Below are 23,577 nucleotides of genomic sequence, written 5' to 3'. Positions count from 1 at the left end.
ATTTTAAAAAAGCAAAGTATAATAATATATCTTTCAGATGGTCTACTATATTGCTCTTAAAATTATATAATCCAAAATTTCTAAAGTCAATTTCTAAAATCAAATATATTTTTTATTTTCCACTTTAAATTGTTATATTATAATAAAAAGGACAATAATATTACTCCATACTAAGTCGTACGTTACGATTCGTAACACATATCTTTTCAAACCGCTCCATTAAAGCAATTAATCAAATCGCGTAATTCTCGAAATATAAAAGCCATAATAAATATGTATGTTCATAAACAACAGATCACCATTTAAAAGAGCCAACTCCACAAAAAAGCTTAGGGCTCAACGCACAACCACACAAATAGAACTATACAAATCGGGGCAGAAATGAAAGCCCACTATAAACTGCTGTTGGCTTTAAAACTGTAATAAAAATGCATTTACACCTCAACCAAAAAAAATATACATGAAGAAGCAACAAAAGTTGCATAAAAAAGCGCAACAAAAATATGGAATAGAATTGGAAAGGAGGGCCAGCACACAAAAACAAAGAACAGCAATCCAACACTAATAATTCGCTTTTATTGAGTGTTTCTGGTGCAATAAAAAACATTTCGGTTGGATTTCCCTTTTGCTGGTCGTAAAAAATTTTGGAATTTTATTGGCCAAAGAGAGAGCCAGGCGAAAAGCAAAAGATCATTTCGATATGCAGCGAACGGGTTGCACCGCACCGAATCGGTTCTCCCCTCGCCCAGCAGCCTATTAAAGAAACTTAACGAGCCAACAAATTACTACACGTCATAAAACTCAAATCACGAAAATATACCAAAACACGGTGCGACTTGGCGACGTGGCGGTCTAAAAATACTACTCGTAGCGCCCTCGAAAGGCATAGGCATCCGACTTCCTCGGTTGGGGCCCCTCGGCCATCGGGTGTCATTATCAAAATGATTTAACAGCACAGTTGCGGTGGCTTAGGCAGATTTCCAATGCCACCACTCGGGGAAAAGATTATTAGAGTGGGGATACGATCGGGACCAAGATAGTTCCCGCTTTTGAGGTTACTAATACAATCTGTAGGTGAAATGTACCAAAAATGCACAAAAACTTAATGGATTATTTAAAAATTAATTGATCAAATCCTTACTCGATTTAGGACCATCGAATAACTAAACATTTCTCTAAGGCATACTTACAAAATTGCAGTTTTAATTTTAAAATATTTTTAAAACATCAAGAAATTATTTGAGTTAAATATTTAAATAATTTTAATTTAAATAATTATAAGTTTAAAAAAAATAAGAAATGAATTAAAAACATTAAAAACAACACTTATTTTATAATTCCTTTCTTATTTTATTTTACCAAATATTTAAGTTTAATGTTGAATAGTCGTTAAAATAATAAACCTTTTAAAAAAACATTTAATATTCTTAATTTTGCGTAAGCATATAAGTCAAATCTAAGGGGAAACATAAAATAAAACTTTAAAAATCAGAATACCATTGTAATATATTAATAAAACATTATTAATTTTTTATTTTTAGATTTCGATTCCAAAATGTTGGTTTGTCATTTATAGATTTCAAGTACCCCTAAATGTTCTATATTTATTAGATGTTCACCAGGACCTATGATTATTTAGCTACATATTTTCATTAAGGAACGGAATTACAAAAATCCCGAGTTGGGGATAGTAAGGAGACTACTGTCTATCTTCTGGTGTGTTTTTTACCAAACTTTGTCTGGGTGTTCGACTTGGTTTCGCGATCCGAGTCCATGGATATCACCGTGCTTACCGAGGAGCGCTCCCTGGCCTTTTGCATCAGCTGCTCGATGGTGGAGCGCCGGTACCGATGGATGCTACCCTCGGTCACGTGGCCCGTGTCGTCCATCCGCTTTTGATGGGGATGTCGGCGCAACCAGGTCCATGGCTTCTCTCGATCGAAGGGTTCATGCATGAGCACTGGAACCGGTGCCCCATAGTACAGTTTGTCAGTGTGCACTTTGTGCATCGAATCCTCTTCGGGGCTTTTCTTCCTCTTCCTGATATGATGGGTTGAGCGTTTCTTAAACAGAGTTCTTGAAGCAGATGCCTTAACCCTTTCATAATAGGAATCGGAAATTTTCTTGACGTTAACCTTATCATTCGTATACTGCGGTGGATTAGTGACAGTTCTACCCAAGTTAAGGTCTCTAATGGCGGTTATCAGATGGTCTGAATCGCGTGTTAGGTAGGTCTTCTCATTGAGCTGAATTAGTAAGTTTTCCAACCGCTTAAAACGCTGTGAAGTTAGCGAATCATCAAACAACCAGTCTTCAGGCGTATACATGGGGTCATCCCAGTCCGAGAAGTCAAGGCTAGACCCAAAAACATAGCCAGGATCTCCGATGGTGGGCTCTACTTGTCCAATACTGAAATCGGTTCTGTTTATGGCGGCCCTCGCTTCCGAGTTTCTCATTCGCCTTTTGCCATTTTGCCGAGCGATGGAGTCCCTATCGATGCCAGCTCTCTTCGCTTTGGAATTCCCATCAAATGCCCCACGTTGGGCGCCAAAACTTGTGTCAAGCGGTTCTCTCGGCTCTCTTTGGGAATCTTGTCTTAAAACCGCTTGTACGAGACGCAATAGCATCTTAAGTGAGTCCTTGTTATAGCGACTCCTTAAGTTCCCATGAATATCAAAGATTCTCATGAAATTATCACAGGCATAACAATTTACATAGGGTACTTTGCAAGAAACCCCGATGCTATCAGGCGGTTTTATAATCCGGGCAAAGTTCTGTAGGGTTAGCGAGTGCAGAAATTCGGATACCAAGTCGGGTGGACGATCCAGAGCTATGGCCAGGGCTAAAATTATTCGCTGGTTGGTAAAGAACCAACGCTCCTTGGGCGACCTGGGAGGACATCGACATCCCATCTCCGTTAGGGCCAACAGGCGTCTCTGCTCCCCAGAGATATTGTCCCGCTGCAGTTCAAATGGTTTCTTCGGAGACTTTCTCGGCGAGGGCTTTCGCGAAGAGCGACAAGCACAGGGCGCAAGTCGCTGTAGGCAAGAGCCGCTACCGAGAAGACTGCCCGCGAAGATTCCACTCCTCAGGCTAATCATTCTTGCTATTCCGTTTTTAATAAAAATATAGTTTCTCCAAATTTAAATACAACTGTCATGTGAAATTTTTAAATGGCATCTCAGAGCACACCCCATTAGGGAATTCTTCATCGGGAGTCTTCTGGCTATCAAATCCAATTCTTCTAGGGGTCTATAGGTCCCAGTTTGAGTGGCTGCAGTTCGGTAACCTCGGTTCAGGTCACTGGAAAGTCTTCATCTTCATCTTTTTAAATGGCATGTCAGAGCACACCCCATTAGGGAATTCTTTATCGAGAGTCTTCTGGCTATCAAATCCAATTCTTCTATGGGTCTATAGGGTCCAGTTTGAGTGGGTGCAAGTCGGTAACCTCGGTGCAGGTTACCGGCAAATCTTCATCCTCTTCTTGCGCTGTATTCCAGGAATGCCCAATAGGGTTGAGGATCCTTAGCAGGACCTTAAGCGTTACGGGGCGTAGAAAATCTCCGATCAGTTCGATCATATGCAGTAGGTTTCTCTCCATTTCCACAGTAACGTTCCAGTCCGCTCTCCCCAGCGGAGACACGCCCTCCTCCCAAATGGGCTGAGTCTTCTCCACGAACAAATTACTGCTCCTCAGCCAAGAATTGCCCTGCAAGAATTGCTCGACATAGCTAACGGTGCTCAGGTAGCCGGCATTCGGGATTCGCCGGGGACCCCGGCAAGCACAGGCCAGCAATCGATAGAGACACCTGCCCGACTGGAAGACACTCTTCGCGAGCTCCCTGCTCTTCATCGAGACCATTGCGAGGACAAGAGGGGATGTGACCACTTACAGGAATTTGAAAACTAGTACTTTGGAGGTAATAAAATGTGTCTAAGTAAAGAGTACTTAAATTTGTGACAAATATGTCAATGGATGTTGTAATTTTTGTAATATATAGGATTGGGGGCACAATAATTATATTAACTTTTTTAGACCCTATCAGAATAACTTTATATTTTTATACTTACACAAATGACTTATTACAAATACATTTTTTATTTATTTATTTTCAGGTTAAAATGCAATTACCAATTACCTATCATTCCTTTTTGAAGATATACCAACTGTGACCTCAGGCTTAAAAAATTGAAAATTTTATAAATTTAAATATGTAGAATTCTTTCATTAGCTATTTTATCTAAGTTTTGTCTATTTTGTCATTAAATACAAAGTTTTTATTATTATTTTAATCACAACGTGGCATTTATTTGTTGCCAAAATTCACTCAATCTCAAATCTAAAATCAAAAGATTTTTGCAACCCCTTGATAATTTCTTGCCTTGCGAATAAGTGTCCTTATAGAACATCTAAATAATATTGTTTGTAATTTTAATCTTAAAATACCTTTCAACATTCAAATGCAAATCAAAGTTTATGTTTTTATATTTTATATTATTATTTAGACCTTCGGTCCACAAAATCGTCGGTGTAATTCTCACCTGACCACCGAATAAAATGCTAACACAATGGAAGAGGAAGTGGAGGAAAGGTGGAAAGGAAAGCAGGATGAATGGGAGGAGGAGAAAGGTGAAACTGAAAAATAAACGTCAAGTTGAAGATAGCAAAAAAAAGACAAGACGGAATATGACAATACATACACCCCCACCCCCGCCCCTTTTCTCATTGCGCTTCACTTTGCCACCAACAACAATTAACACACACACACACTCAAACGCTCGCAAACAAACGCAGAAACCCTGCAAGCATTTTCTATCGCGGAAGGCACTATTAAGTGACTTCTAGAAGATGAAAACGATCGTCCGCGATATCGCATTCGGATCGCGGAAGTGACTCCCGTCGGGAAGAAATGTGCCACTTCGGCGACACTTCTACAAGTGTCGCCGAAGTCACTTCTGGAAGTGACGCCGAAGTGACTTCGAGAAGTGTCGCCGAAGTGGCACATTTCTTCCCGACGGGAGTCACTTCCGCGATCCGAATGCGATATCGCCGAAGTCACTTCTGGAAGTGTCGCCGAAGTCACTTCTGGAAGTGTCGCCGAAGTCACTTCTGGAAGTGTCGCCGAAGTCACTCCTAGAAGTGTCGCCGAAGTGGCACATTTCTTCCCGAAGGGAGTCACTCCCGCGATCCGAATGCGATATCGCCGAAGTAACTTCTGGAAGTGTCGCCGAAGTCACTTATGGAAGTCACTTAAAAGTGACTTTACATATGCTTGTAGAAGATACCTAGAAGAGTCTTTCCCAATTGGAAAATCTTGAATAAAAACATATTTTTTTTTACTTTTAATATTTTGCATTTATTTTTTTGTATACGTGCTTTGTCCGCTTGTATACACGGTCCATGGCATGTAGGAAATTTTGCTGAACAATGTTATTTAGGTCCAGCTCCGTCGACATAAGAAATTTACTTATAACCATTTCTAAAAGAAACAGAAACCAAAATTGTTTTTTGTTCACTCTAAGTAAAAATGAACTAGAAGACATTACCTTTTACAATGAAATATGTTGAGAATCGTTGGATGCTGGGTTTCTCCGCAGTTACACACCAAGTAATGTCCACAGCTAGCTTGTCCGAATAAAGGTTTACATATTCGTACATCTCACGATAAGCACGTAATTTCGCACGCAATTAAAAACAATTAAAAACATTTAGAAAAATACAAAGGTATATTTTTAAAACGCACAAATTTGATACAAAACCGCACTGTTCACAGACAAATCACGCAACGAAATGACGCTCGGGCGAAAAATAACGGCGTGGGTCAAAAGGAAGACCCAAAAAATTTTCTGAAAAAAAGGGGTAACGGAAAATTACCGCGACCTCTTTTTATCGCGTGTTTTACTCACTACTATCGTCTTTCTATCGCGCAGAAGTGTCTCAGAAGTTACTTCTTCGCGATCCCGACCCTTTTTGTTTTTGTAAAATGTGTACTATCGCCTTTCTATCGTCCAGAAGTGACTTGGAAGTTACTTCTTCGCGATACATGTATATTTTGTTTTTGTAAAATGTGTTCTATCGCGTTTCTATCGCGCAGAAGTTACTAAGAAGTGACTTCTGGACGACAGGCGATAGAAATATCGCCCTTTTGCTTGCAGGGAAGGTAAAAACAAAGAAAGCGCAAAAAGCGAAATAAATAAAGAGCGAAAAAGAAGCAAAAACCTTTAACTAGCCCACTTCTATTGGGTGCGAGAGCGAGATAGCGCTTTGCGCCGCTGCTCGCCCGCAGGGGAAGTAGAAAACAAGCCAAAAGAGAGCGAGAGAGCAAGAGCGAACGCTGTTTAAGGGGAAATAGCGGGGCAATAGGAACGTCTGAAATAGAACCGCAGCTGTCTCTGCAAAAAGGGGAAATGAGAGAGCGTTAGACCAATTGGGCGCTCTCTCTCTCTCTCTCTGATTGGAAACAGCGCTGCAAGGGAGAGAGTCGAATTGGGAGAAAGAAAACCAGAATGAGAGAGAGAGCCGCGTGCTCTCCAACACAAACAAATCGCACAAGGCACACACACACGCACACACTTGTAAACAGAGCTGCATGTGCAAAAATTGCCGGCAACTTTGGGCAGCGACGTCGGCAGAGGCGTCGACGCACGACCTCCACGGCACCTGCCCCACCCACTGCCGCCCTCCACAACCCACCCACCAATAAAAAATATAAACAGTAAAAGGCTGTGTTGGTGAGCTTTTTCAAAACAACCCAGCGAATTCAAATGGAAGGCTGTGAAATGGTAAAGCAAACTTTAAATTGTAAGGTCAACCCCTAAAAAATTTATTTAATTCTTATACTTAAAATAAAAAATGGGCAAGCTAAAAATTTATTTGAATTAAAAATTAGATAGAAAATAATTAACATTCTGCTTAGAGAACTTAATTTAATATGAACTTTTGGGTAGTTTTTTTAAGCTTACAGTTGAAATCTATCATAATATACATAATATCCAAAATAACATCTTCTGATAAAATCCAACATTTTGCTTATGTTTGAAATTAGTTTTAATTTGAATTTTATATATTTTTCTTAGTTTTTTTGATCTTAGTAAAAATTCAAAACTAAGAATTTTAAATTTGACAACTTTAGGTTGCCACATCTTACAATCTTATGGAAATGTAAAAACCATTTGCTGTTTTTAATATTGTTTGTTATACCTTTTTTCAAAATTGTTTACCTACAAAATGTCTGTGATTGAAATTTTTTAAAAAAGGAACTTTACACTTTTCGTTGGAAATTGTTCCACTTTGAATTACTTGAAAATTAAAAGAAGAAGTAATCTAATAAATGGGAGGGTTTATCATAAAATTCTTATTTCCCTTCGATTTTTTCAGATTTGGTAATTCTTAACAGTTTCAGGCAAAGAATGATGTTTATATACTATTTTGCTAGTTTTTAACCCAACAAAAATCCATTTATGGTAAAAAATAATAATTTATGCCCATTTTTCGCTTTGATAAGATCACACCAGCCAAAGACCTGATAAAGAAAGTGTAAACGGCAGCCCAGCATTCCGAAGTTTTGTTCTTCAGGCCAACAGATAGATCACAGTTCGTTAGCGAATAGCTCATTGGATTTTATCGGGTCACGAATGAGATACGTCTTTGATCTGGGGCGTTTCCGAGATTATGCTTAACGATTTGCGGATGATTAACACCTTGGATATCCCGTTGCAAGTGCCGAGGGTTATGAAAGCGGGAAGGGAAGTATTACGCACTTGGCATATAGTATATGTGGCTGATCCATCAGATCGCACCTGAGTTCGATAGAGTCGGTCGGTTCAAAGGTTTGCCGCCGCCACTGTGGGCAAACAAATAAACAAATTAGGAGCTCATTCGATCGCCAGAATTATGATGAGAATGAGAGCCAATCACTGGTCCGTTTGAAGTTCCTTTGATTTGACCTGACCCACGGAAGCAGCCGCCTTTAATCCCCTATCTAACTAATGGCTTCTACAATGGGTCCAGGTGAAAGACACTTCCGTGTCGGTTTCTTTGAGCCTCATAGTGGGTGGCAAACCACTGGAATTTACAATCACAACCACTTCACGCCCTGCAACTAGACCTCTACCTCTCCCATTGGCGCCTCCAAGTATTACTTATATTTATATCAGCTAATTTTTAATATTTTATTGACTCGGGGAATGGAAAACGCTTTGAACTCTCCACCATTCGAAATTCGTATCCCGCCCTGTGTTCTGGAGCTGGGAAATTTATGCATGTGGAGCCCCGAATACCTAGCTCATAAATTGTACGAAATTATGCGTAAATAAAGCAAAACCGGGTGTTCGGGGCCCACGGACCGTTTGATGTTGTCCGGTTCTTGTGGCTGGGTTCATCCCATCGATTTCGGTGGGAGTGTGTGGTGGGGTCGAAGGGTAACCTAAATCATATCTGGTATTTCCTCAGGAATCGGTGGATAAAGTATTCATAAATAAAACATAGGAAGGATTTGTCCGTCAGTGGAAATAGATTTCTTTTGATTCTTTCCCCGTTTCTAAGGGTATTATAATGTTGGTTGGTAAAAGCATACCCTTTCGATTCTGTAATTTTTAAAAATTTTTTGAAATTAACTTATAAAGCAGATATTATGATAAATACATGATATGTTCATTCATTTTCCTTCTTACAACTTATTATGTGAATTACACTGTTATTGATCACTTTATCAGGGTGTTTTTACTCCCCAAATATTTCTGTAAAATAGACACGTGTTTGAACTTTTATTTCGGTACTAAATTAATGTGACCAATAATAGTAATCCATCCACAAACTGTCAGAATAAGCAAATCAAATTCTCCCGAATAAATAGTAAAAATATATTTAAGCACAGAAGACCTCACGAAATGAACGATTCACATGGCTATAAGAAAGATTTGGAAGTGCGTTGGTTTTCAGAGCACTCAGATGATGAGTGTTTACCACCATACCGTGGTGGACCCAACAATTTGAAAGATTATCCCTGTACCTCGACTATCTTTAAGGACAAAATAGCAAAAACTCATGAGCAAATCAACAATAAGGATACCGAAGAGCCTAGGAACACCTTTTGGATATCAGTGAGCGACTATGAGTTGGACAGGGCTTATATAGTATATCGCTTCTTTCACGATATCGGCAATATTGTGGCCAAAAACTTTACCAAAACGAACTGCATGTACTTGAAGTACTTTAGCTTGGTGGATTCCCAAATTGCTTTGAGTTATAATGGCCAAAAGATTGGATATGGCGGCGATATTCGCGTGAAAGTCAAGGTGGAAAATCCCGTGACCGAAGCTGCACTTATTGAAGCCCTGGAAAATGCATCGGCGGATAATGGTATACCCACTGATAGTCAGAAAACAAGTACAATGACGGTTACTATTAATGTGGAGGATGTTAAGGAAGCGAATGAGGTAACTCCCATTCAACTGGAAATGGGAAAACCTGAAAAAGAAGATGAGCAACCCGCAATTACACACAAAAAAGTTCGCTTTATCGAATGGTTTAAAGAAAAACTATCCTATGTGTTCTATTTTTATTAAATTTTTCGGTTTCTTTAAATATTATGTGTTTATAAGTAAAGATGAGGAAAATGGTATTGTTCCTAAAATCAAATGGGGATTTTATAAAAAGCTATATACATTTCTTACAATTATAAATATTCACAAAAAAAAAAAGTACATTTATTGCCCAAGATGTCAAAGCAACAATATATATTTAAACTACTTATATAATAGTAAGGACATCTTCATAACACCTCTAATTCCAACTACCCGCATAATGGGTCTGTGAATATATAGAACTTAACTTTGTTTGCGATAACTTTGCTAATTATTTGAATACTTTTGTTGCACTAATCAATGGCACACAATCATCCAACAACAATGTTCTGCGCTGATAAAATTAAATTCGCATTGTTCACGAAACGCATTTCTGGCATGGCACCGCGAACTCGGACCCTGGGTGCCATTATAGAATTTTTAATTACAATAAATCAATTTAAATAAAATGTAATTTTTCAATTTTATCAAATTGTCATTATGCGTAATTAATTCCTATGCACAAATGCATTTTAGTGCGACAACGCACAGCACGCCCAAAGTGGCGCCATCGCCATCTACCGCCGAGGGGCGGAACTACATACAATATATTCTATACTATACCATGCCCGATAGCCGCCCCCGATTTTCAACGATTTTATTCGGGGTGAGATTTGGCGCTGTGGCGTTGTTTGTGCATTTGTTTTGTCAAAAATAATGCTGCTTAATTATTATATTTGTAATTTATTTGCCCCGCAGTTATCGGATCCAAATGCTAAAAAGTATGCGCGGTGCTTTAATGCCACATTAATCCCGCACAACAAAAGCACCAATAAAACCAGATACAAAGGCAACAACAACTGCAACGATGCCACAACAAACGCACTCAAAATGGGAATGACAGTAACAAACAACAAAAGCAATTCAAATGCAGCGCATAGAATGCATAATTAATTTTTATTTTGATGACAACGTCAACGCACCATCACCATCCAACCCATTCAGACCACCCCAACACCACCCCAACACCACCCTAAGGCCACCCCAAAGCCACCCATTTTTTGCCAAAAGCACTCCGTGGTGTTGCTCTTTGGCATGTCCACTGCAATTATATTGGATTGGATTTATTTGTGTATTTGTATGTACAAATGGGCCTATATAGTTATGTAAAATATCTGAACTGCCACTGCACGGGACATGAAAATGAGCGACAATTTCCATCGAATGGGAATTAGGAGTGCCCACCATGGGATAGCTCACATAATACATAACTATACGTATTCTAAAAACTAAAAAAAAATGTAATAAGGTCAAGACAAGCAATATTTGTATAAGTGTATGGAGTATATAAAATTTAAATGAATGTTGCTTAAGGAAAAATGTAATGTGTTATATATTTTATGTGCTTAAAATAATTATCTTAATATTGAAAATAAAATATTATAATTATATAGATATATTTGATACTTTTTAGGGACTGTAATCATAGATTATTGATATATATTTTTTTCTAATTAAAAAAAACACCCACTTAGGATCGACATTCTCGGAAAAGTATTACTTTTCGTAAATACTGTTAGTGTATGAATTTCTTTAATTTATTTAGACATAATGAAGACATGATATACAAAAAGTGCACGATATTTTATACGAAGGTAATTGGTAATTTTCATAAAATTTTAATATTTTATTATCCTTAATCTAATATTTTTGCGAAGTGAGCCAATTCTACATTTTCTACATTTCCTTAAATGAGCATATATATGTCCTTATGCACATAAACTGTTTCTGAATAACTATAAGGTATTTTTTTTATCTTATAGGACTTATTACATAAAGGAACGTCTAATACTTTTAAATTCACAATAAAGCCAACACATATTGCCCAGATTTCAGCTTCCTACTCCATAACGCCGGCAATTTGTAAAATTCCGCCATGTTGACGCTTCTAACTGCATTTGCCCACACTGGCAATGGCTGGAAAAGCCAGCAAACTGCGTTTACCCACACTTGACCGCAGGAATGGGCGAAGAGGCGGCGAGGTGGGGACCAGCACATGTCAGGTTAAACACAAATTAACCTCATTTGACAAAACAAAGCGAACAGCGCTAAAATGGATAATTTGTTAAATAAATTGCTCGATTTTTATGCAAACCATTCAAATATTTGGTTGCTGGTATTTGTAAACTGCTTATTTGCATACGATGATAAATAAAAATGAGAAATAAAACTCTTTTGTTATGCTTTACCATAATCTCTATTGTTTTGTTAGGCCGTCGATAGATACAAATCCGTTTTATTTGTTTTTTTGGAAAATGTTGTTTAGTTTTTATGCCTTCTGCTGGTCATTTTTTACACCCCACGCCGCATTTTCCGGCTGTCGCCAATTACGCCAAATGCCCAAAACACCTTCGCCCCCGAAATTACATGCCGTTCCCAAACGAAATGTGAATGCAAATCCTCTAAAATTATTGCGTTCATTAAATTTTAAACAAAGGTGATTAGATTTTATAATTTAAATGGACAAACGCACACATTTACATGGCTAAGCCGAGCCGAAAAAATGGTTTGGCAGTACAGTTGTGCTCATTATTTATTTAGAACAATTGCAAAAATTATTTTGGAATGGTATTTGGTTATTTCCTTATTTATTAGTGGCTTTATTTTATTTTCTCCTTTTTATTTTACAACCCTGCAGCTATCGAAATGTGGGATCAACAATTGCCAGCAAATTTGAGTTTATTTATTCTTTATTTTATTTATTCATGTCGCAATTTTCTAATCATTTTTGGCCGTTTTAATTAATTTCTCCCATTCAGTTCAGGTATGGAAATAAATTTCGAAAACAATTGTAATTTTAGACGGCTTTGTCCGATATTATTAATTTAGTACCAGCATGTGTTTAATTATATATCACTTAATTGAAACTACAAAACTAAAAAGCTATTTGATTACTTCTCTAACAGTAGGCCGGAAAAATAAAGTCTGGGAAGAATATTCATAATATTTAAGGCTTTGTTCAGGATCTTGAAAAAGGAATAAAATATTTGTCAATTGAAGAAATGGCTAAAATGCTAGTGCGAATGAAAGCATTGATGCTCCTCACCGGAATATTTTTTATGCTGTACTTTGGTCTTCAACCACTAACGGAAATGGTTGAACAAAAGCCTTTAGTTTCCTATCCAGAAGAAGTTGTGTTTGTCAATACCTCCGAATGTCATATAGCTGGACCTCTAAGATCAGCGGCTTTTAAGTGTGCAATTGAGCCTATAAACAAGATGCGATGCCGTAAGAAACAACTAACAATTGCGGTCACTAAAGGAGGTAACAATTTTCTGGTGACTCAAAAGGTTGCCAAGGACTTGCACTGCAAATATTGGTTAAAGTCTGCCAGGGATTCTCTGAATAATAAATACCTGGATAAAGGACATTTCGATCTGGAAAGTAAGTCTAGCAAGGAGATAAAAATGGGAACTGGTCAACAGATAGTTCGTATTAAGTGTTTAAACAATCTGAATGAAACCAAATATCATGATGTTCATTATTTCTTGCCGTCGCCTGATCCCGATCTAAAACCAGAAATAAATCCTGGAAAATTATCTGTAATGGTTCTGGGTATTGACTCAATTTCCCACATGCACTTTTACCGATACTTTCCCTTCGTAAAGGGTTTCCTGCTAAATCTGCCGCACACCAATTTCTACGGCTATAGTCGAGTGGGTTTGGATGCCTATGCCAATTTAATGCCTTTTCTGAGTGGCTTAAGTGCTAATGAAGTTGATCGAGAACTTTTAGCCAAAGAGGAAGCTTTTCTCTGGCAAAACTTCAAGACTGGAGGATATAGTACTGCCTATGGCGAGGATAATGCCCAAGGGATCCTAACCCATAAGAATGGGGAGTGGGGAAGTTCCAGACATCCCATTGATTTCGATCTGACCCCTGTGATGATGGAGATAGATAATCATACGCGCTATAGCATAGATCTCAAGGAGATGATCCATTGTACAGCAGGACGAACGTATCAACAGGTTCTCAAGGAATTTATCCTAAATCTGATACCACATATGCAAGAAAGCCCCTTTTTCTCATTTTTCTGGCACTCGCAGGGTGTTCAGGAGTACTATGAATACGGTGGGCACTTGGATCTAACCTATATGCTGCTCTTGAAGAAGTTACTGGATGCCAATGTCTTAAACAATACCCTGGTATTGCTAATGTCCGACCATGGTTTAAGGGCTGGAACATATAGAATGAGCTTTCAGGGCATGAAGGAGGAATCACAGCCCCTGATGGTGGCCATATACCCCGAGTGGCTGAAGGAGAAATACCCCCTGGCCATGGAGAATTTCGAGAAGAACGCTCATAGCCTGATCACACCGTACGATTTGCACGACACCCTGTTGGATGTGATAAGTCTGGATCTGCTGCAGGATGCCAGTATAGAGAGCCGAATGAATAGTCTGAAGTCGTATCCCGCCAAGAAGATGCCCAGGGGCATAAGCCTCTTTCTACCGATTCCAGAGCACAGGACCTGTGACCTGGCCCACATACCATCGCTCTTTTGCTTCTGCCGCGATCTTACCGAGGTTCCCACGGATGATGGTCTGGTCCTTCGATGCAGCCGCTTTTTGGTGGAGTCCATCAACAAGTTGATCAAACCATTCGAAAAGTGCCACCAGCTGAAGCTCCAGATGGTTCTACAGGCTCACTTCCTGGACTTTGGTGAGGAGTCCTTTGTCTACGAGTTGAGGCTGAGGGTTAGGACCAACCCCGGAAATGGTATATTTGAGGCCACCGTTCGTCTTTCGGACGTTCTACTGTTGACCAGCCCCATCAGTCGGGTCAACCACTTTCTGAGCCAGTCCTACTGCGTCAGCGATCCGGGACTCAAGCTATTTTGCTCCTGCATTTAAAGTTTTTTAAATAAAATCGTGTCACTCTAAGCTCAGTTTTTCAACATTTTATTTAATTTAACATTTTATCTCGCGAATCTCGAGTAAAGATGGAATAAGATTTTTGATTTCAACTTTTAGAAGACAAATTTAAAAATGTGTAGGGATAGTTGTATAATTTGCTATAAAGCCACATTAACTCTTAGGAAATTAGGAAATCTTTTAAAAAAGGTTAATTTCTTACAACTCTTAAAACGGAGAATTTAAATTGTGAATTTTTATTTTTTAAGTGCGGTTAGTAAAGTACTGAATAGAGTATCTCGTGATCGAAAGATTCAAGTCCCACTTTTAGTATTGATTTCTATTTCGGCAACTGACAAATGTCACATGTTTATGGCATCACATTATCGTTGCTTATATACTTTGTTTAGAATACGTCATTATGATCTGTGGTTTTATTTGTATTGCTTTTGGCTCCAACTTTATGACATTTATTTGGCCCTTCCTGCCTTGTCTCAAAGCAACATTAGATAGCTTTTTGGATTTTATTGTACGTTTAGTTGAAGCAAATTGATTTTTCTTGATTTATTGTACGGGTAAACATATATACTCAAATATTTACGATTCAAGGACTTGCTCTACAAAAACACTTACAGCTTTTAAAGCCCATTATGCGATGTCAGGGGCAATTTAAGCTTATGCCAAACGATATTTAATAATAATTGGGTGAACCGAGTATGGAAATCCTTTTCATTTATCAAATAATAAGCTCAAAGACAATCGGCCTAGCCCTTGGGCCCACAGCGGATAATTTGCGTCAAAATGTCTGCTTTTTGAAGAGCCAGTGGCTCCACAGAGTCCGAGGTTCCGATGAGCGACGTGCAATTGAATTAAAATTAAAATATATATAAATGCCACAATGGAACAGAAATACGACCGTGATAATTTGCAATTTATTTGCTGCCGGTGGTGGAGCACCAATACGCGCGATACAGGAGTTATAAATTTAAAAAAATAATTAAAAACCATTTGGATGGCAAGTCGCTTTCAATTACTGCAAAATGTCCTAAAATGAACGCATTTCCCACTGATTGTTGGCGATTGTTGTCAGGCCTCAGGTTGCGACAGGTCCAAAACCTCCTCCGTTGACAGCGGCGCAATGAGTAAATTGAAATGTCCCCGTCCAGAGGACGTGATCACCCCCCTGCACCGCCCAGAACCACCACCCATGACAATTTCAAAAAGTGCGTGACTGTTTCATCTGCTTTATATAGGTATATTTGTCTCGGTACAAAAAAATATGTCGAGGCATAAATGGTTGCCGTTGCAGTTGCAGCTGACAATTGACAACGGCATTTTTGAGGCTCTTTTATTTTGTCAAACGAAAATTCAACATGATTAATTTCAATGGACTGCGAAAAACGGTCATAAAATACTCATAAATGACTTTTACTACGAAGATATAAAATATAAATGATAAGTAATACTTTGAATTAAAGATAAATGGTTGAAAACGCCCTATAAAATGTATTTATTCCATTTAACCCTATTATGCCGATTTCCATATATTACTGGCATTTATTTTCAATACAGTTGGATCTCTAATTCAATACATTCTTATCAAACACCCCGTATCGATTAGATTTCTAGCTGGGACTAGACGACAACATTCTCTCCGACCGAGAGCATAAATCTCAAATTGGTCAAACAGGTAATCACTCAAATCGCTCTGATTTGGTTCGAATTGGTAACGGTCGTAAATAAACTAGTTGGGTGTGGACGGTTGGGAAGGCACAGCTCATAAATTAATTCAATCAATGTCAAAATGAAATTGATATTTTCACATCCAGAGGGCCGAAGGCGATCTTATCGCTAATTAATGTGTACGTCCATGCTCAAAGAGTGGGTGCTCATAATGGGGTTCGTAATCGATATCGAGCAGGGATGACACACATATCAAGGGTTATAAATTTACATGAACTAGTTTTTCTCTCTTTGGCAACATAATGAAAAAATAAGCGAGATTATAAGCTATGAGTTATAATGTGCCATTATAAATTCATAGGTAAGAGTTGTGAAAGTTAGGGGGAAAATACGATGCTAGAAAGAATAATTTATAATTAATCTATATTTATTTTCAAGACTAAAGATGATTATTTTATTAACATTCAATAAAAATAATATTGCAACATAAATAATTTCTGTATTTTTAAAATTTTCGTTATAATATTAAAGCATTATTAAATTATCAATTAGTGTTCTATAACGAAATAATGAAGGGACATCCCAATAGATATTCAGGTGTGCCACTCAATTCCCTAGAATTACATACTAAAAGTATGCAGTCTTTAATGAATGGTCGTCATTCTTATTGAATTTATTGTATTAGTGAGTTTAAAATAAATTGTTGCATACTTTTAGACTCCTAAAAAACCATTTTGAATTTATTTTAAAGCCCTAAAAATTTTTGTGGCATCTCCAAATTCTTACAAACTGATATATCACCTTTTGACTACAGTACACATACAATAGCTCCGTATATCCCACTAAAACACCTGAAATACCCCAGGAAACTCATAACTAACTGTGATGAATTCATTTCAATGCCGACAAAGTCAATCAATCGCTCATCTGTCGAAGGACAAATGATTTTTAAAATCACTACGCCCGAAGCCTTGCGATCCAAAAGTCAAGCCACTCGTCAAGGAGAGTGGAGAAAAAATATTCATAGAACACGGAAAGCGGAAACAGACACTTTAAATGCTTGCGATATTGTCAATCAAAATTCAATCGAGGCCATGAATCATGGCCAAACAGTTATGGAATGGTTATGCTGATGGCTCCTCGAGCCACTCTGAGTCACTCTGAGATAGAGTCGATTGATGGACGGATAGATGGATGGATGGATGCCTGAATGCAGTGGCACCGAGTAAAAAATAACACGACGATGGGAAAGAGATGAAATGGAATCAGTCAACAGGAGGATGCGTGCTGAAGGATGGATGGATGTGTGACAAGTGGAGGAGGCGAAGCATTTAGCATTTGGCATCCTGCCGCAGGAGGAACCATTCCGTGTCCCCCTCATAGGAGTCCTCCCTTTCGAAGCCCCGTCATCAGTCAATGTCAGCGTGATAGTTTTGACATTTTTATGAGCAAATGATAAGTCTCACTCTGATGGCTGGCTGTCTGGGCGATGGCCAATGTTTGACACTTGCCAGTCACAAAATATTCGCAAGCACCCATCCGCACAGCCGGGAATTTCGCTCGAGCCATAAGAAATTCTTGTCGTGGGTGCCGAGTATTTATGACCCCGGCTCCCACTTATCGCACACGATGTGTATATATTTTTAAATTTTTGCACTGACAGAGTTAACAGGCGTGTGGTCCTCCTATCGTCGTCAATTCGGGAATGGCAATCAATCAAAGCGATTTCATAGCCAACACACGTCACACTCACCCACAGTCGGTCGTTAAGGTTTCGCTGGATCGTTCACGTGTTTAATGACTGACTTTGACACCGGATCCATAAAACCGATGACGAGAGTGGCGAGAAGAGTTTATTATTGCCAAGGGTCTTGGATCCTTATCTCTCAAAACATCAAAATTATTATTAAAATTAGATTTTCTTAAATTTGTTTAATGGTTTTTACCCTTTTGATCCCAATAACTAACCCCCTTTATAGTGTTTGAATAATTTTTAATTTTTTTAAGGGCTCTTATAGTGAAAAAGTTTTTGAACCACCCTCGATATATTCACTTTTCAACTAGCTTGCTTACCAATTGCTAAACTAATCGAAAGCAATTTTCATTTATCTACCTTAGACCGCATGACTTTCGGTCATAAATCTCCCAAAATTGATTTCCTGATATCATCTATATAAATAAAAAATAATAATAATTCGGGTTAGCAAATCGCGACAGATCCTGACCATTAATAATGCTGTGCAATTGTCAAAAATTCATGCGTTTTGCTTAATGTGAATTGTTTTGCCACTGCGAATATTCATTTTTGCCTACTAATATTGACTTCCGTTTCCGCTGCGCGAGTCCAAAGTATGTTTCCGCCACTCTTTCACCTCTCTCGTCCATTTTTATGTTTGGCGCCATGCGAAACTTTTTTCCAAGCCCCCCAAACCCCAACGTAAATTGCCTGGGAAATTTGTTATCGTCGCAATTACAACAAAATCAATTTTCCATGAAATGCCACAGCAGACAAAACAGAAAAAAAGGAAATTTACAAATCAGACAAATAAATTTACAAATAAATACCCATACGCAGAACATTTGACATTTATTAATTAAAAATGTGAGAAAATTTATAATTTTATTCAAATTGTCAACGGCAACAAAAGGAAGCTAATTTCAATTTATTTCATTTGTCCCATTCAGGTTTGTCATCTGCATGTTTTATGCGCCAAAGTGGCATAGATAAAAATTGGCACTCTAAAACAATAAATACCAACTAGATATGAGAGTTTTTATGGGGAGGGTTATAGGGGTAAAATGCATATTCATATTTATTTCCATTGGTTTTGAGCTAACTGCCCATTTCTAATAAAAAATTGTGTCGTTTTCAGTTTTCAATAAGTAATAATATTTTTTAATTTTTCACATTCTATTACCAACAATTATTGCCTAACAACTTTTTTTGATTTGCCTTGCATATAAGCTAAACAGCTTTTTAAATAATCTTAAACCATAAAACAATAAAATGCAAAGTTCCATAAAAAGTAACAATCTAAGCAATAAGAGACCTATATGTTGGATTGGGTGAAATATGTTTTGATAAAAATGACTACAGCCAAGAGTAATAAGTTTGGGATTATAGCAGTGTTTGGGAACCTTCTGTAGATAATCCATATAAGATCTGGGTCCCTCCAATCCACAGCATAGGATCTGCAAGATATAAGATCATTAAAAGAGATATAAGTACTGCAAATGGAAGTCATACTGTCTTTTCTAGAGTAGTCCAATAAGTATCATTGTAATTGAAGTAGCTCAGCCATTTTTGAGTTAAATCATCCATAAATGCATCATAGCTTTTATTCACATTTTCCAATCGCTCCGAAAATGTGACATTGGTCCAATGCAGGATGTATATTATTAGCGGTATAAACTAATTTAAAAGACTATAACTATCTTTACTACACTTTTTTTGTTAAGTTACCTACCCCTAAAGCAATCCAATCATCAGTTAAATTAGCTAAGAATATGCTTACCAAAAAAAAGCATAAAATAATGGAAATGGTAATTGTTAAGCCACTAAAATAAGCAATTATCTCGGTACTTATTTTAAGGCTACCAAACTTTAATGTAAAAGGTAAAATTATTCGCAGTAATATAGCCAATAATAGCTAAGAAATATATATGAAATTAATAAAGGTTTTAGGATGGTTTATAACACACTTACCCCAAATAGTATTACAACCACCTTCTTTATTATATTTCCGACCATTCTAGGCACTATTTTCAGTTTTACATAATTTGACAGAATATGCAAAGCCTCCAAAAGGTTAAGCGTTTTATTTATTATAATACCAGGTCGGAATTGTAAAATTGGTGATGATTTGTTTCGGTCAAAAGCTATATTTGTATAAAAAATAAATACAAATTTATTTGTCTTCAATTATGTATACGAAATCAGCCTTGTTTTTTTCTATTTGCGTTTCCATTCCTTTTTTCTGGGCAAAATTTTATTGTTGATTTATGGGATTTGCTAGTTTTGACAGTTGTATTTGCCACATGGAATGCGCGGGTGTTTGTGTGGGATATCTGTTTGTATAAACAGGATTTTATAATCGGCTTTCTATATTAATTTTAATTTTATTTTCGGCATTTTATTATAATTACTCTTGATATATGTAAATGGTCTTCGTTAGCAGAATTATCGTTTTGTTAAATTTGCTGTATTGTTGCTGCACTTGATGTCCACATGGATGTCCCTCAACTCGTTAGGGAATTTACTATTTTACATTTTTTGCGGTGCGTTTGTTGTTCGCCATTGCGCCGGGCCAAAAAAATATATATCTGTGGTTTTAAATGTTTTTAATTGTCGTTGTTAGTTCGGTTTTGTTGTTTCATAATCGTATGCTCTTTGTTGTTAGCCCAAAAAAGGGGAGGCCATTCTAAATGCAAAAGAAAAAAGATTGTAATATTTTGGCAAAATATTTATAATATTTTAATGCTAATTTTAACAAATCCAAATGCATTTTCGGGTTTCTGTTCGGCCAACGGCTAAGTACTGTTGTGTATTTTCGGCTTTTTTGTATCTGTTTGTGATATTTTAATTTTACTGTCACACTTGATCGTAAATTAGGCGATTAACAAATAAAACGCGCCGTGGGTTTCGGTTAACTAAATTGTGTGCCGCTCCCACGATGGAGGATTGTATTGAGCTCTAATGAAAGGAGCTTCTAAGCCCCTGGAGCATTATTAGTTATGTTTCGGAATTAAAATTATATTGCTTCGGGTGGAATCCAAATAATTAGGTAACGAATATTACATGCCGATGTCGGGTATTTGGAGTATTATGGGTTTTTCTTTGTGACCTAAAAGGAAAACTGAACTTCATACTGTTTTACTTCAACAATTTATTAAGAAATATATATAACGTACATCAAAAATTCCTGAAAAAGCCATGTTCGATACAACTAAATACTTTCCACGTTCGGTTGACTCTGAACACCCATCCCAACAAGAATCCGAAGACCTTGCGCCTTTGGACAATCCGGTTAAATATGATATGGTTCATAATCTAGAGGGAGATTCTCCGTATCCAAATTTTCTCACAGAAGAAGCATCGAAAGATAAAGGGGATACGCAAGATGCTCCTACTTCAACTCCCCAATTGATGATTATATTTGAAGACGGGGATATCAATAGTGCCCTGCACTTTCTAATTGAATCGGTTCATAATCCTTTTGCCCCGAATGCTGTGGCAATGGTTCTGGTTGAGGAGAAAATTCGAGAAGAGATTGTCACAAGAATTCTTCCTAAACTACACCCTCTTTCTGAATTTGTGGCAGAACATCCTAACTATCTGGCAGCTTTAGAGAAATGCGAATCCTCCAATCTGGAAATAATAAGAGCTAACAATACTGAGGTGGCCCCTCCACTGGCTTCTCCAATTTTTGTGTGCGAGTGCCACCATGATGCTCTCGGAAATTACCCCACGGGGGTTATAACATTCTACACGTTCCGAAACAATCGGGAGGCCATTGATATATGCCAGCGGGAAACCCTAAACTTCTCATCCGTCTCCATTTGGAACGAAACTCTGGAGGGCTCTTATGATCTCGTGGTGGCCCTCAGTGCATCCAATTTCTTCCTCAACTGCTCCAATGTGAATTTATCCCCTATCTCCAAGCATTTCGAAGCCGAGCGAAATCACGTGGTAATTGAAAATGCCTTCCATTATGAAACCCTTTGCATCTACAATAAGTTCAAAATCATTGTATTTCCCATTGGCGAATTAATTTTGACAGCAACCGAAGATTCCAAGGTGGAGCCATCGCCCATATCATTTTTGGAAGCTTAAGATTGAAATATCTTGTTTGTTTCCTTGTCAAAATGTGTACTTATCAACCAAATTTGGTTGCCAAAAATGTTTGCTAAATACAAATTGTAAGTTATTTTTGGGTATTTTTATGATAATTGACAGTGACGATATGAATCGAATATGAAGGCAGCTGTCAGCGGTAATAACCATATTTCTTTTGTTTCGCATATCGAATTTTTGGGTCGCCTTAATGAACGCGGGTTATGTAAATTCAGGTTTGCGATACCAGTCGATCGCAGCATGACTAATTTTGGACAGTGCACTTTATTTTTGCCGTAATTGATCTTTGGTGCATTATATCAGTTGGTAATAGTTGATCCTTTGATATATTTGGTATTTTAGTTGTCTATTCAAGCTAAGGCAGATCTTCATGGCCCATTAGCCAGCCGTTAAGAAACCTTTACGATGGTTGTGTGTATAAATTTACGATCGCAAAGCTTTCCAGGAGTCACCACAAGCCGGACACATCTGCCTCATAAAACCATCTCTTTATGGGTGGTTGGATGAGTGTGAGTGACGCCAGCTCGTCGCTTTCTGGCACTTAAGGCCCGAATCCAAAAATAAAGCCGCGCTCATCAATGTGATTATCAGTTTTGGTATTTTTTTGTCTCGCCTGGAATTTATTTCGCATAAATCTCCCGCAAATGTCTGGCCGAATATGATGATGGGGAGTGAGGGCTTATCAGGTGCAGCCTAACTGCAGTCACACCCACCTTTGGAGCTCTGGACCCCTGGACATCTGGACAGCAGACCCATCCTGTCCCCTCATCGGCCTCTGGGAAATTCATTATAAAATGCGGTTTGAATTATTTGTCAAAATGTCTGGTCCAGGACGCAGTGACATTGATGTTGACATTGACAGACAGACTGGGTCGAATGTCCCCGGCAGACCGAGCCCAACTCACTTATTGGATGCGACAAAATAAATGAAATTGTTAATGGCCAGTGAGTCACCTCTTCAACCAGTTGATAGCATCATCATCGTCATCTGTCCAATGGCCAGCACAATCTTATTCATTTCGGCATTTTATTGGCACACCCATTCATCTGTTATTGGAAGTAAAAATATAAAATGGGCTAAAAGTCGGTAAAAATTAGTTAAAACTCATAATTGATAAATAAGGAAAATCGAATTATAAAAATACAAAAAAAAATATAACAAAATAAACCATTTTTAAATTCCGATATCCATCCTTTAAATGAAATGTCCTACTTATGTATACATATATACCAAAAGAATATACCGCTTGTAAGCAGTTTAATAAATAAATATTTCAAAATAATAATATCATTTGTTAAACCGTGTAATAAACATGCATTTTTACCATTAAAGCTCAAACAATGAAAAATATTCAGTGATGGTTCGTGGGTCCCCATTACATCCTTCTAAGATATAACTGCATACAGTACTTCCACATTCAATGCAAGTCACTGCTTGCCGAGTCTCGAGTTAACTGTCAGTTTCAATCGTGTCTGCAGAACTTGTCACTCATTCAATAGTTTTGAAAATTGCGAATGTCACTTACAACCCAACAACAAGAGCCGCCGCCTCCCAGTTCCATT

At 37.8% G+C, this 23,577-nt stretch overlaps 5 protein-coding genes across 5 annotated transcripts; 3 read left to right on the top strand and 2 right to left on the bottom strand.

Annotated features, from left to right (window-relative positions):
* Positions 1-1,488: 1,488 nt before the first annotated feature.
* LOC119547085 lies at positions 1,489-3,131 on the bottom strand. The gene has a single exon (XM_037853785.1). The coding sequence runs from the start codon at positions 3,099-3,101 to the stop codon at positions 1,707-1,709; it is 1,395 nt and encodes a 464-aa protein (XP_037709713.1). The 5' UTR covers positions 3,102-3,131; the 3' UTR covers positions 1,489-1,706.
* Positions 3,132-8,758: 5,627 nt separating this feature from the next.
* On the top strand, positions 8,759-9,586 carry LOC119547821. Its single transcript, XM_037854844.1, has one exon. It carries the CDS (start codon positions 8,890-8,892, stop codon positions 9,565-9,567), a length of 678 nt encoding a protein of 225 aa, XP_037710772.1. The 5' UTR covers positions 8,759-8,889; the 3' UTR covers positions 9,568-9,586.
* Positions 9,587-12,561: 2,975 nt separating this feature from the next.
* Positions 12,562-14,477, top strand: LOC119547487. The gene has a single exon (XM_037854376.1). It carries the CDS (start codon positions 12,627-12,629, stop codon positions 14,475-14,477), a length of 1,851 nt encoding a protein of 616 aa, XP_037710304.1. The 5' UTR covers positions 12,562-12,626.
* A 4,614-nt stretch (positions 14,478-19,091) lies between these two features.
* Positions 19,092-19,944, bottom strand: LOC119546218. Its single transcript, XM_037852358.1, has 4 exons — positions 19,867-19,944; positions 19,628-19,810; positions 19,408-19,572; positions 19,092-19,352 (listed from the first exon to the last, which is right to left on the bottom strand). Exons 1-4 carry the CDS (start codon positions 19,909-19,911, stop codon positions 19,092-19,094), a joined length of 654 nt encoding a protein of 217 aa, XP_037708286.1. The 5' UTR covers positions 19,912-19,944.
* A 1,101-nt stretch (positions 19,945-21,045) lies between these two features.
* LOC119547346 lies at positions 21,046-23,088 on the top strand. Its single transcript, XM_037854159.1, has one exon. It carries the CDS (start codon positions 21,094-21,096, stop codon positions 21,991-21,993), a length of 900 nt encoding a protein of 299 aa, XP_037710087.1. The 5' UTR covers positions 21,046-21,093; the 3' UTR covers positions 21,994-23,088.
* Positions 23,089-23,577: the final 489 nt, after the last annotated feature.

This window comes from Drosophila subpulchrella, chromosome 2L (genome assembly GCF_014743375.2).
Source record: "Drosophila subpulchrella strain 33 F10 #4 breed RU33 chromosome 2L, RU_Dsub_v1.1 Primary Assembly, whole genome shotgun sequence".
Taxonomy (NCBI): Eukaryota; Metazoa; Arthropoda; class Insecta; order Diptera; family Drosophilidae; genus Drosophila; species Drosophila subpulchrella.
The sequence above is the reverse complement of the archived record's forward strand: the minus strand, read 5'-3'. Positions and strand labels throughout refer to the sequence as shown.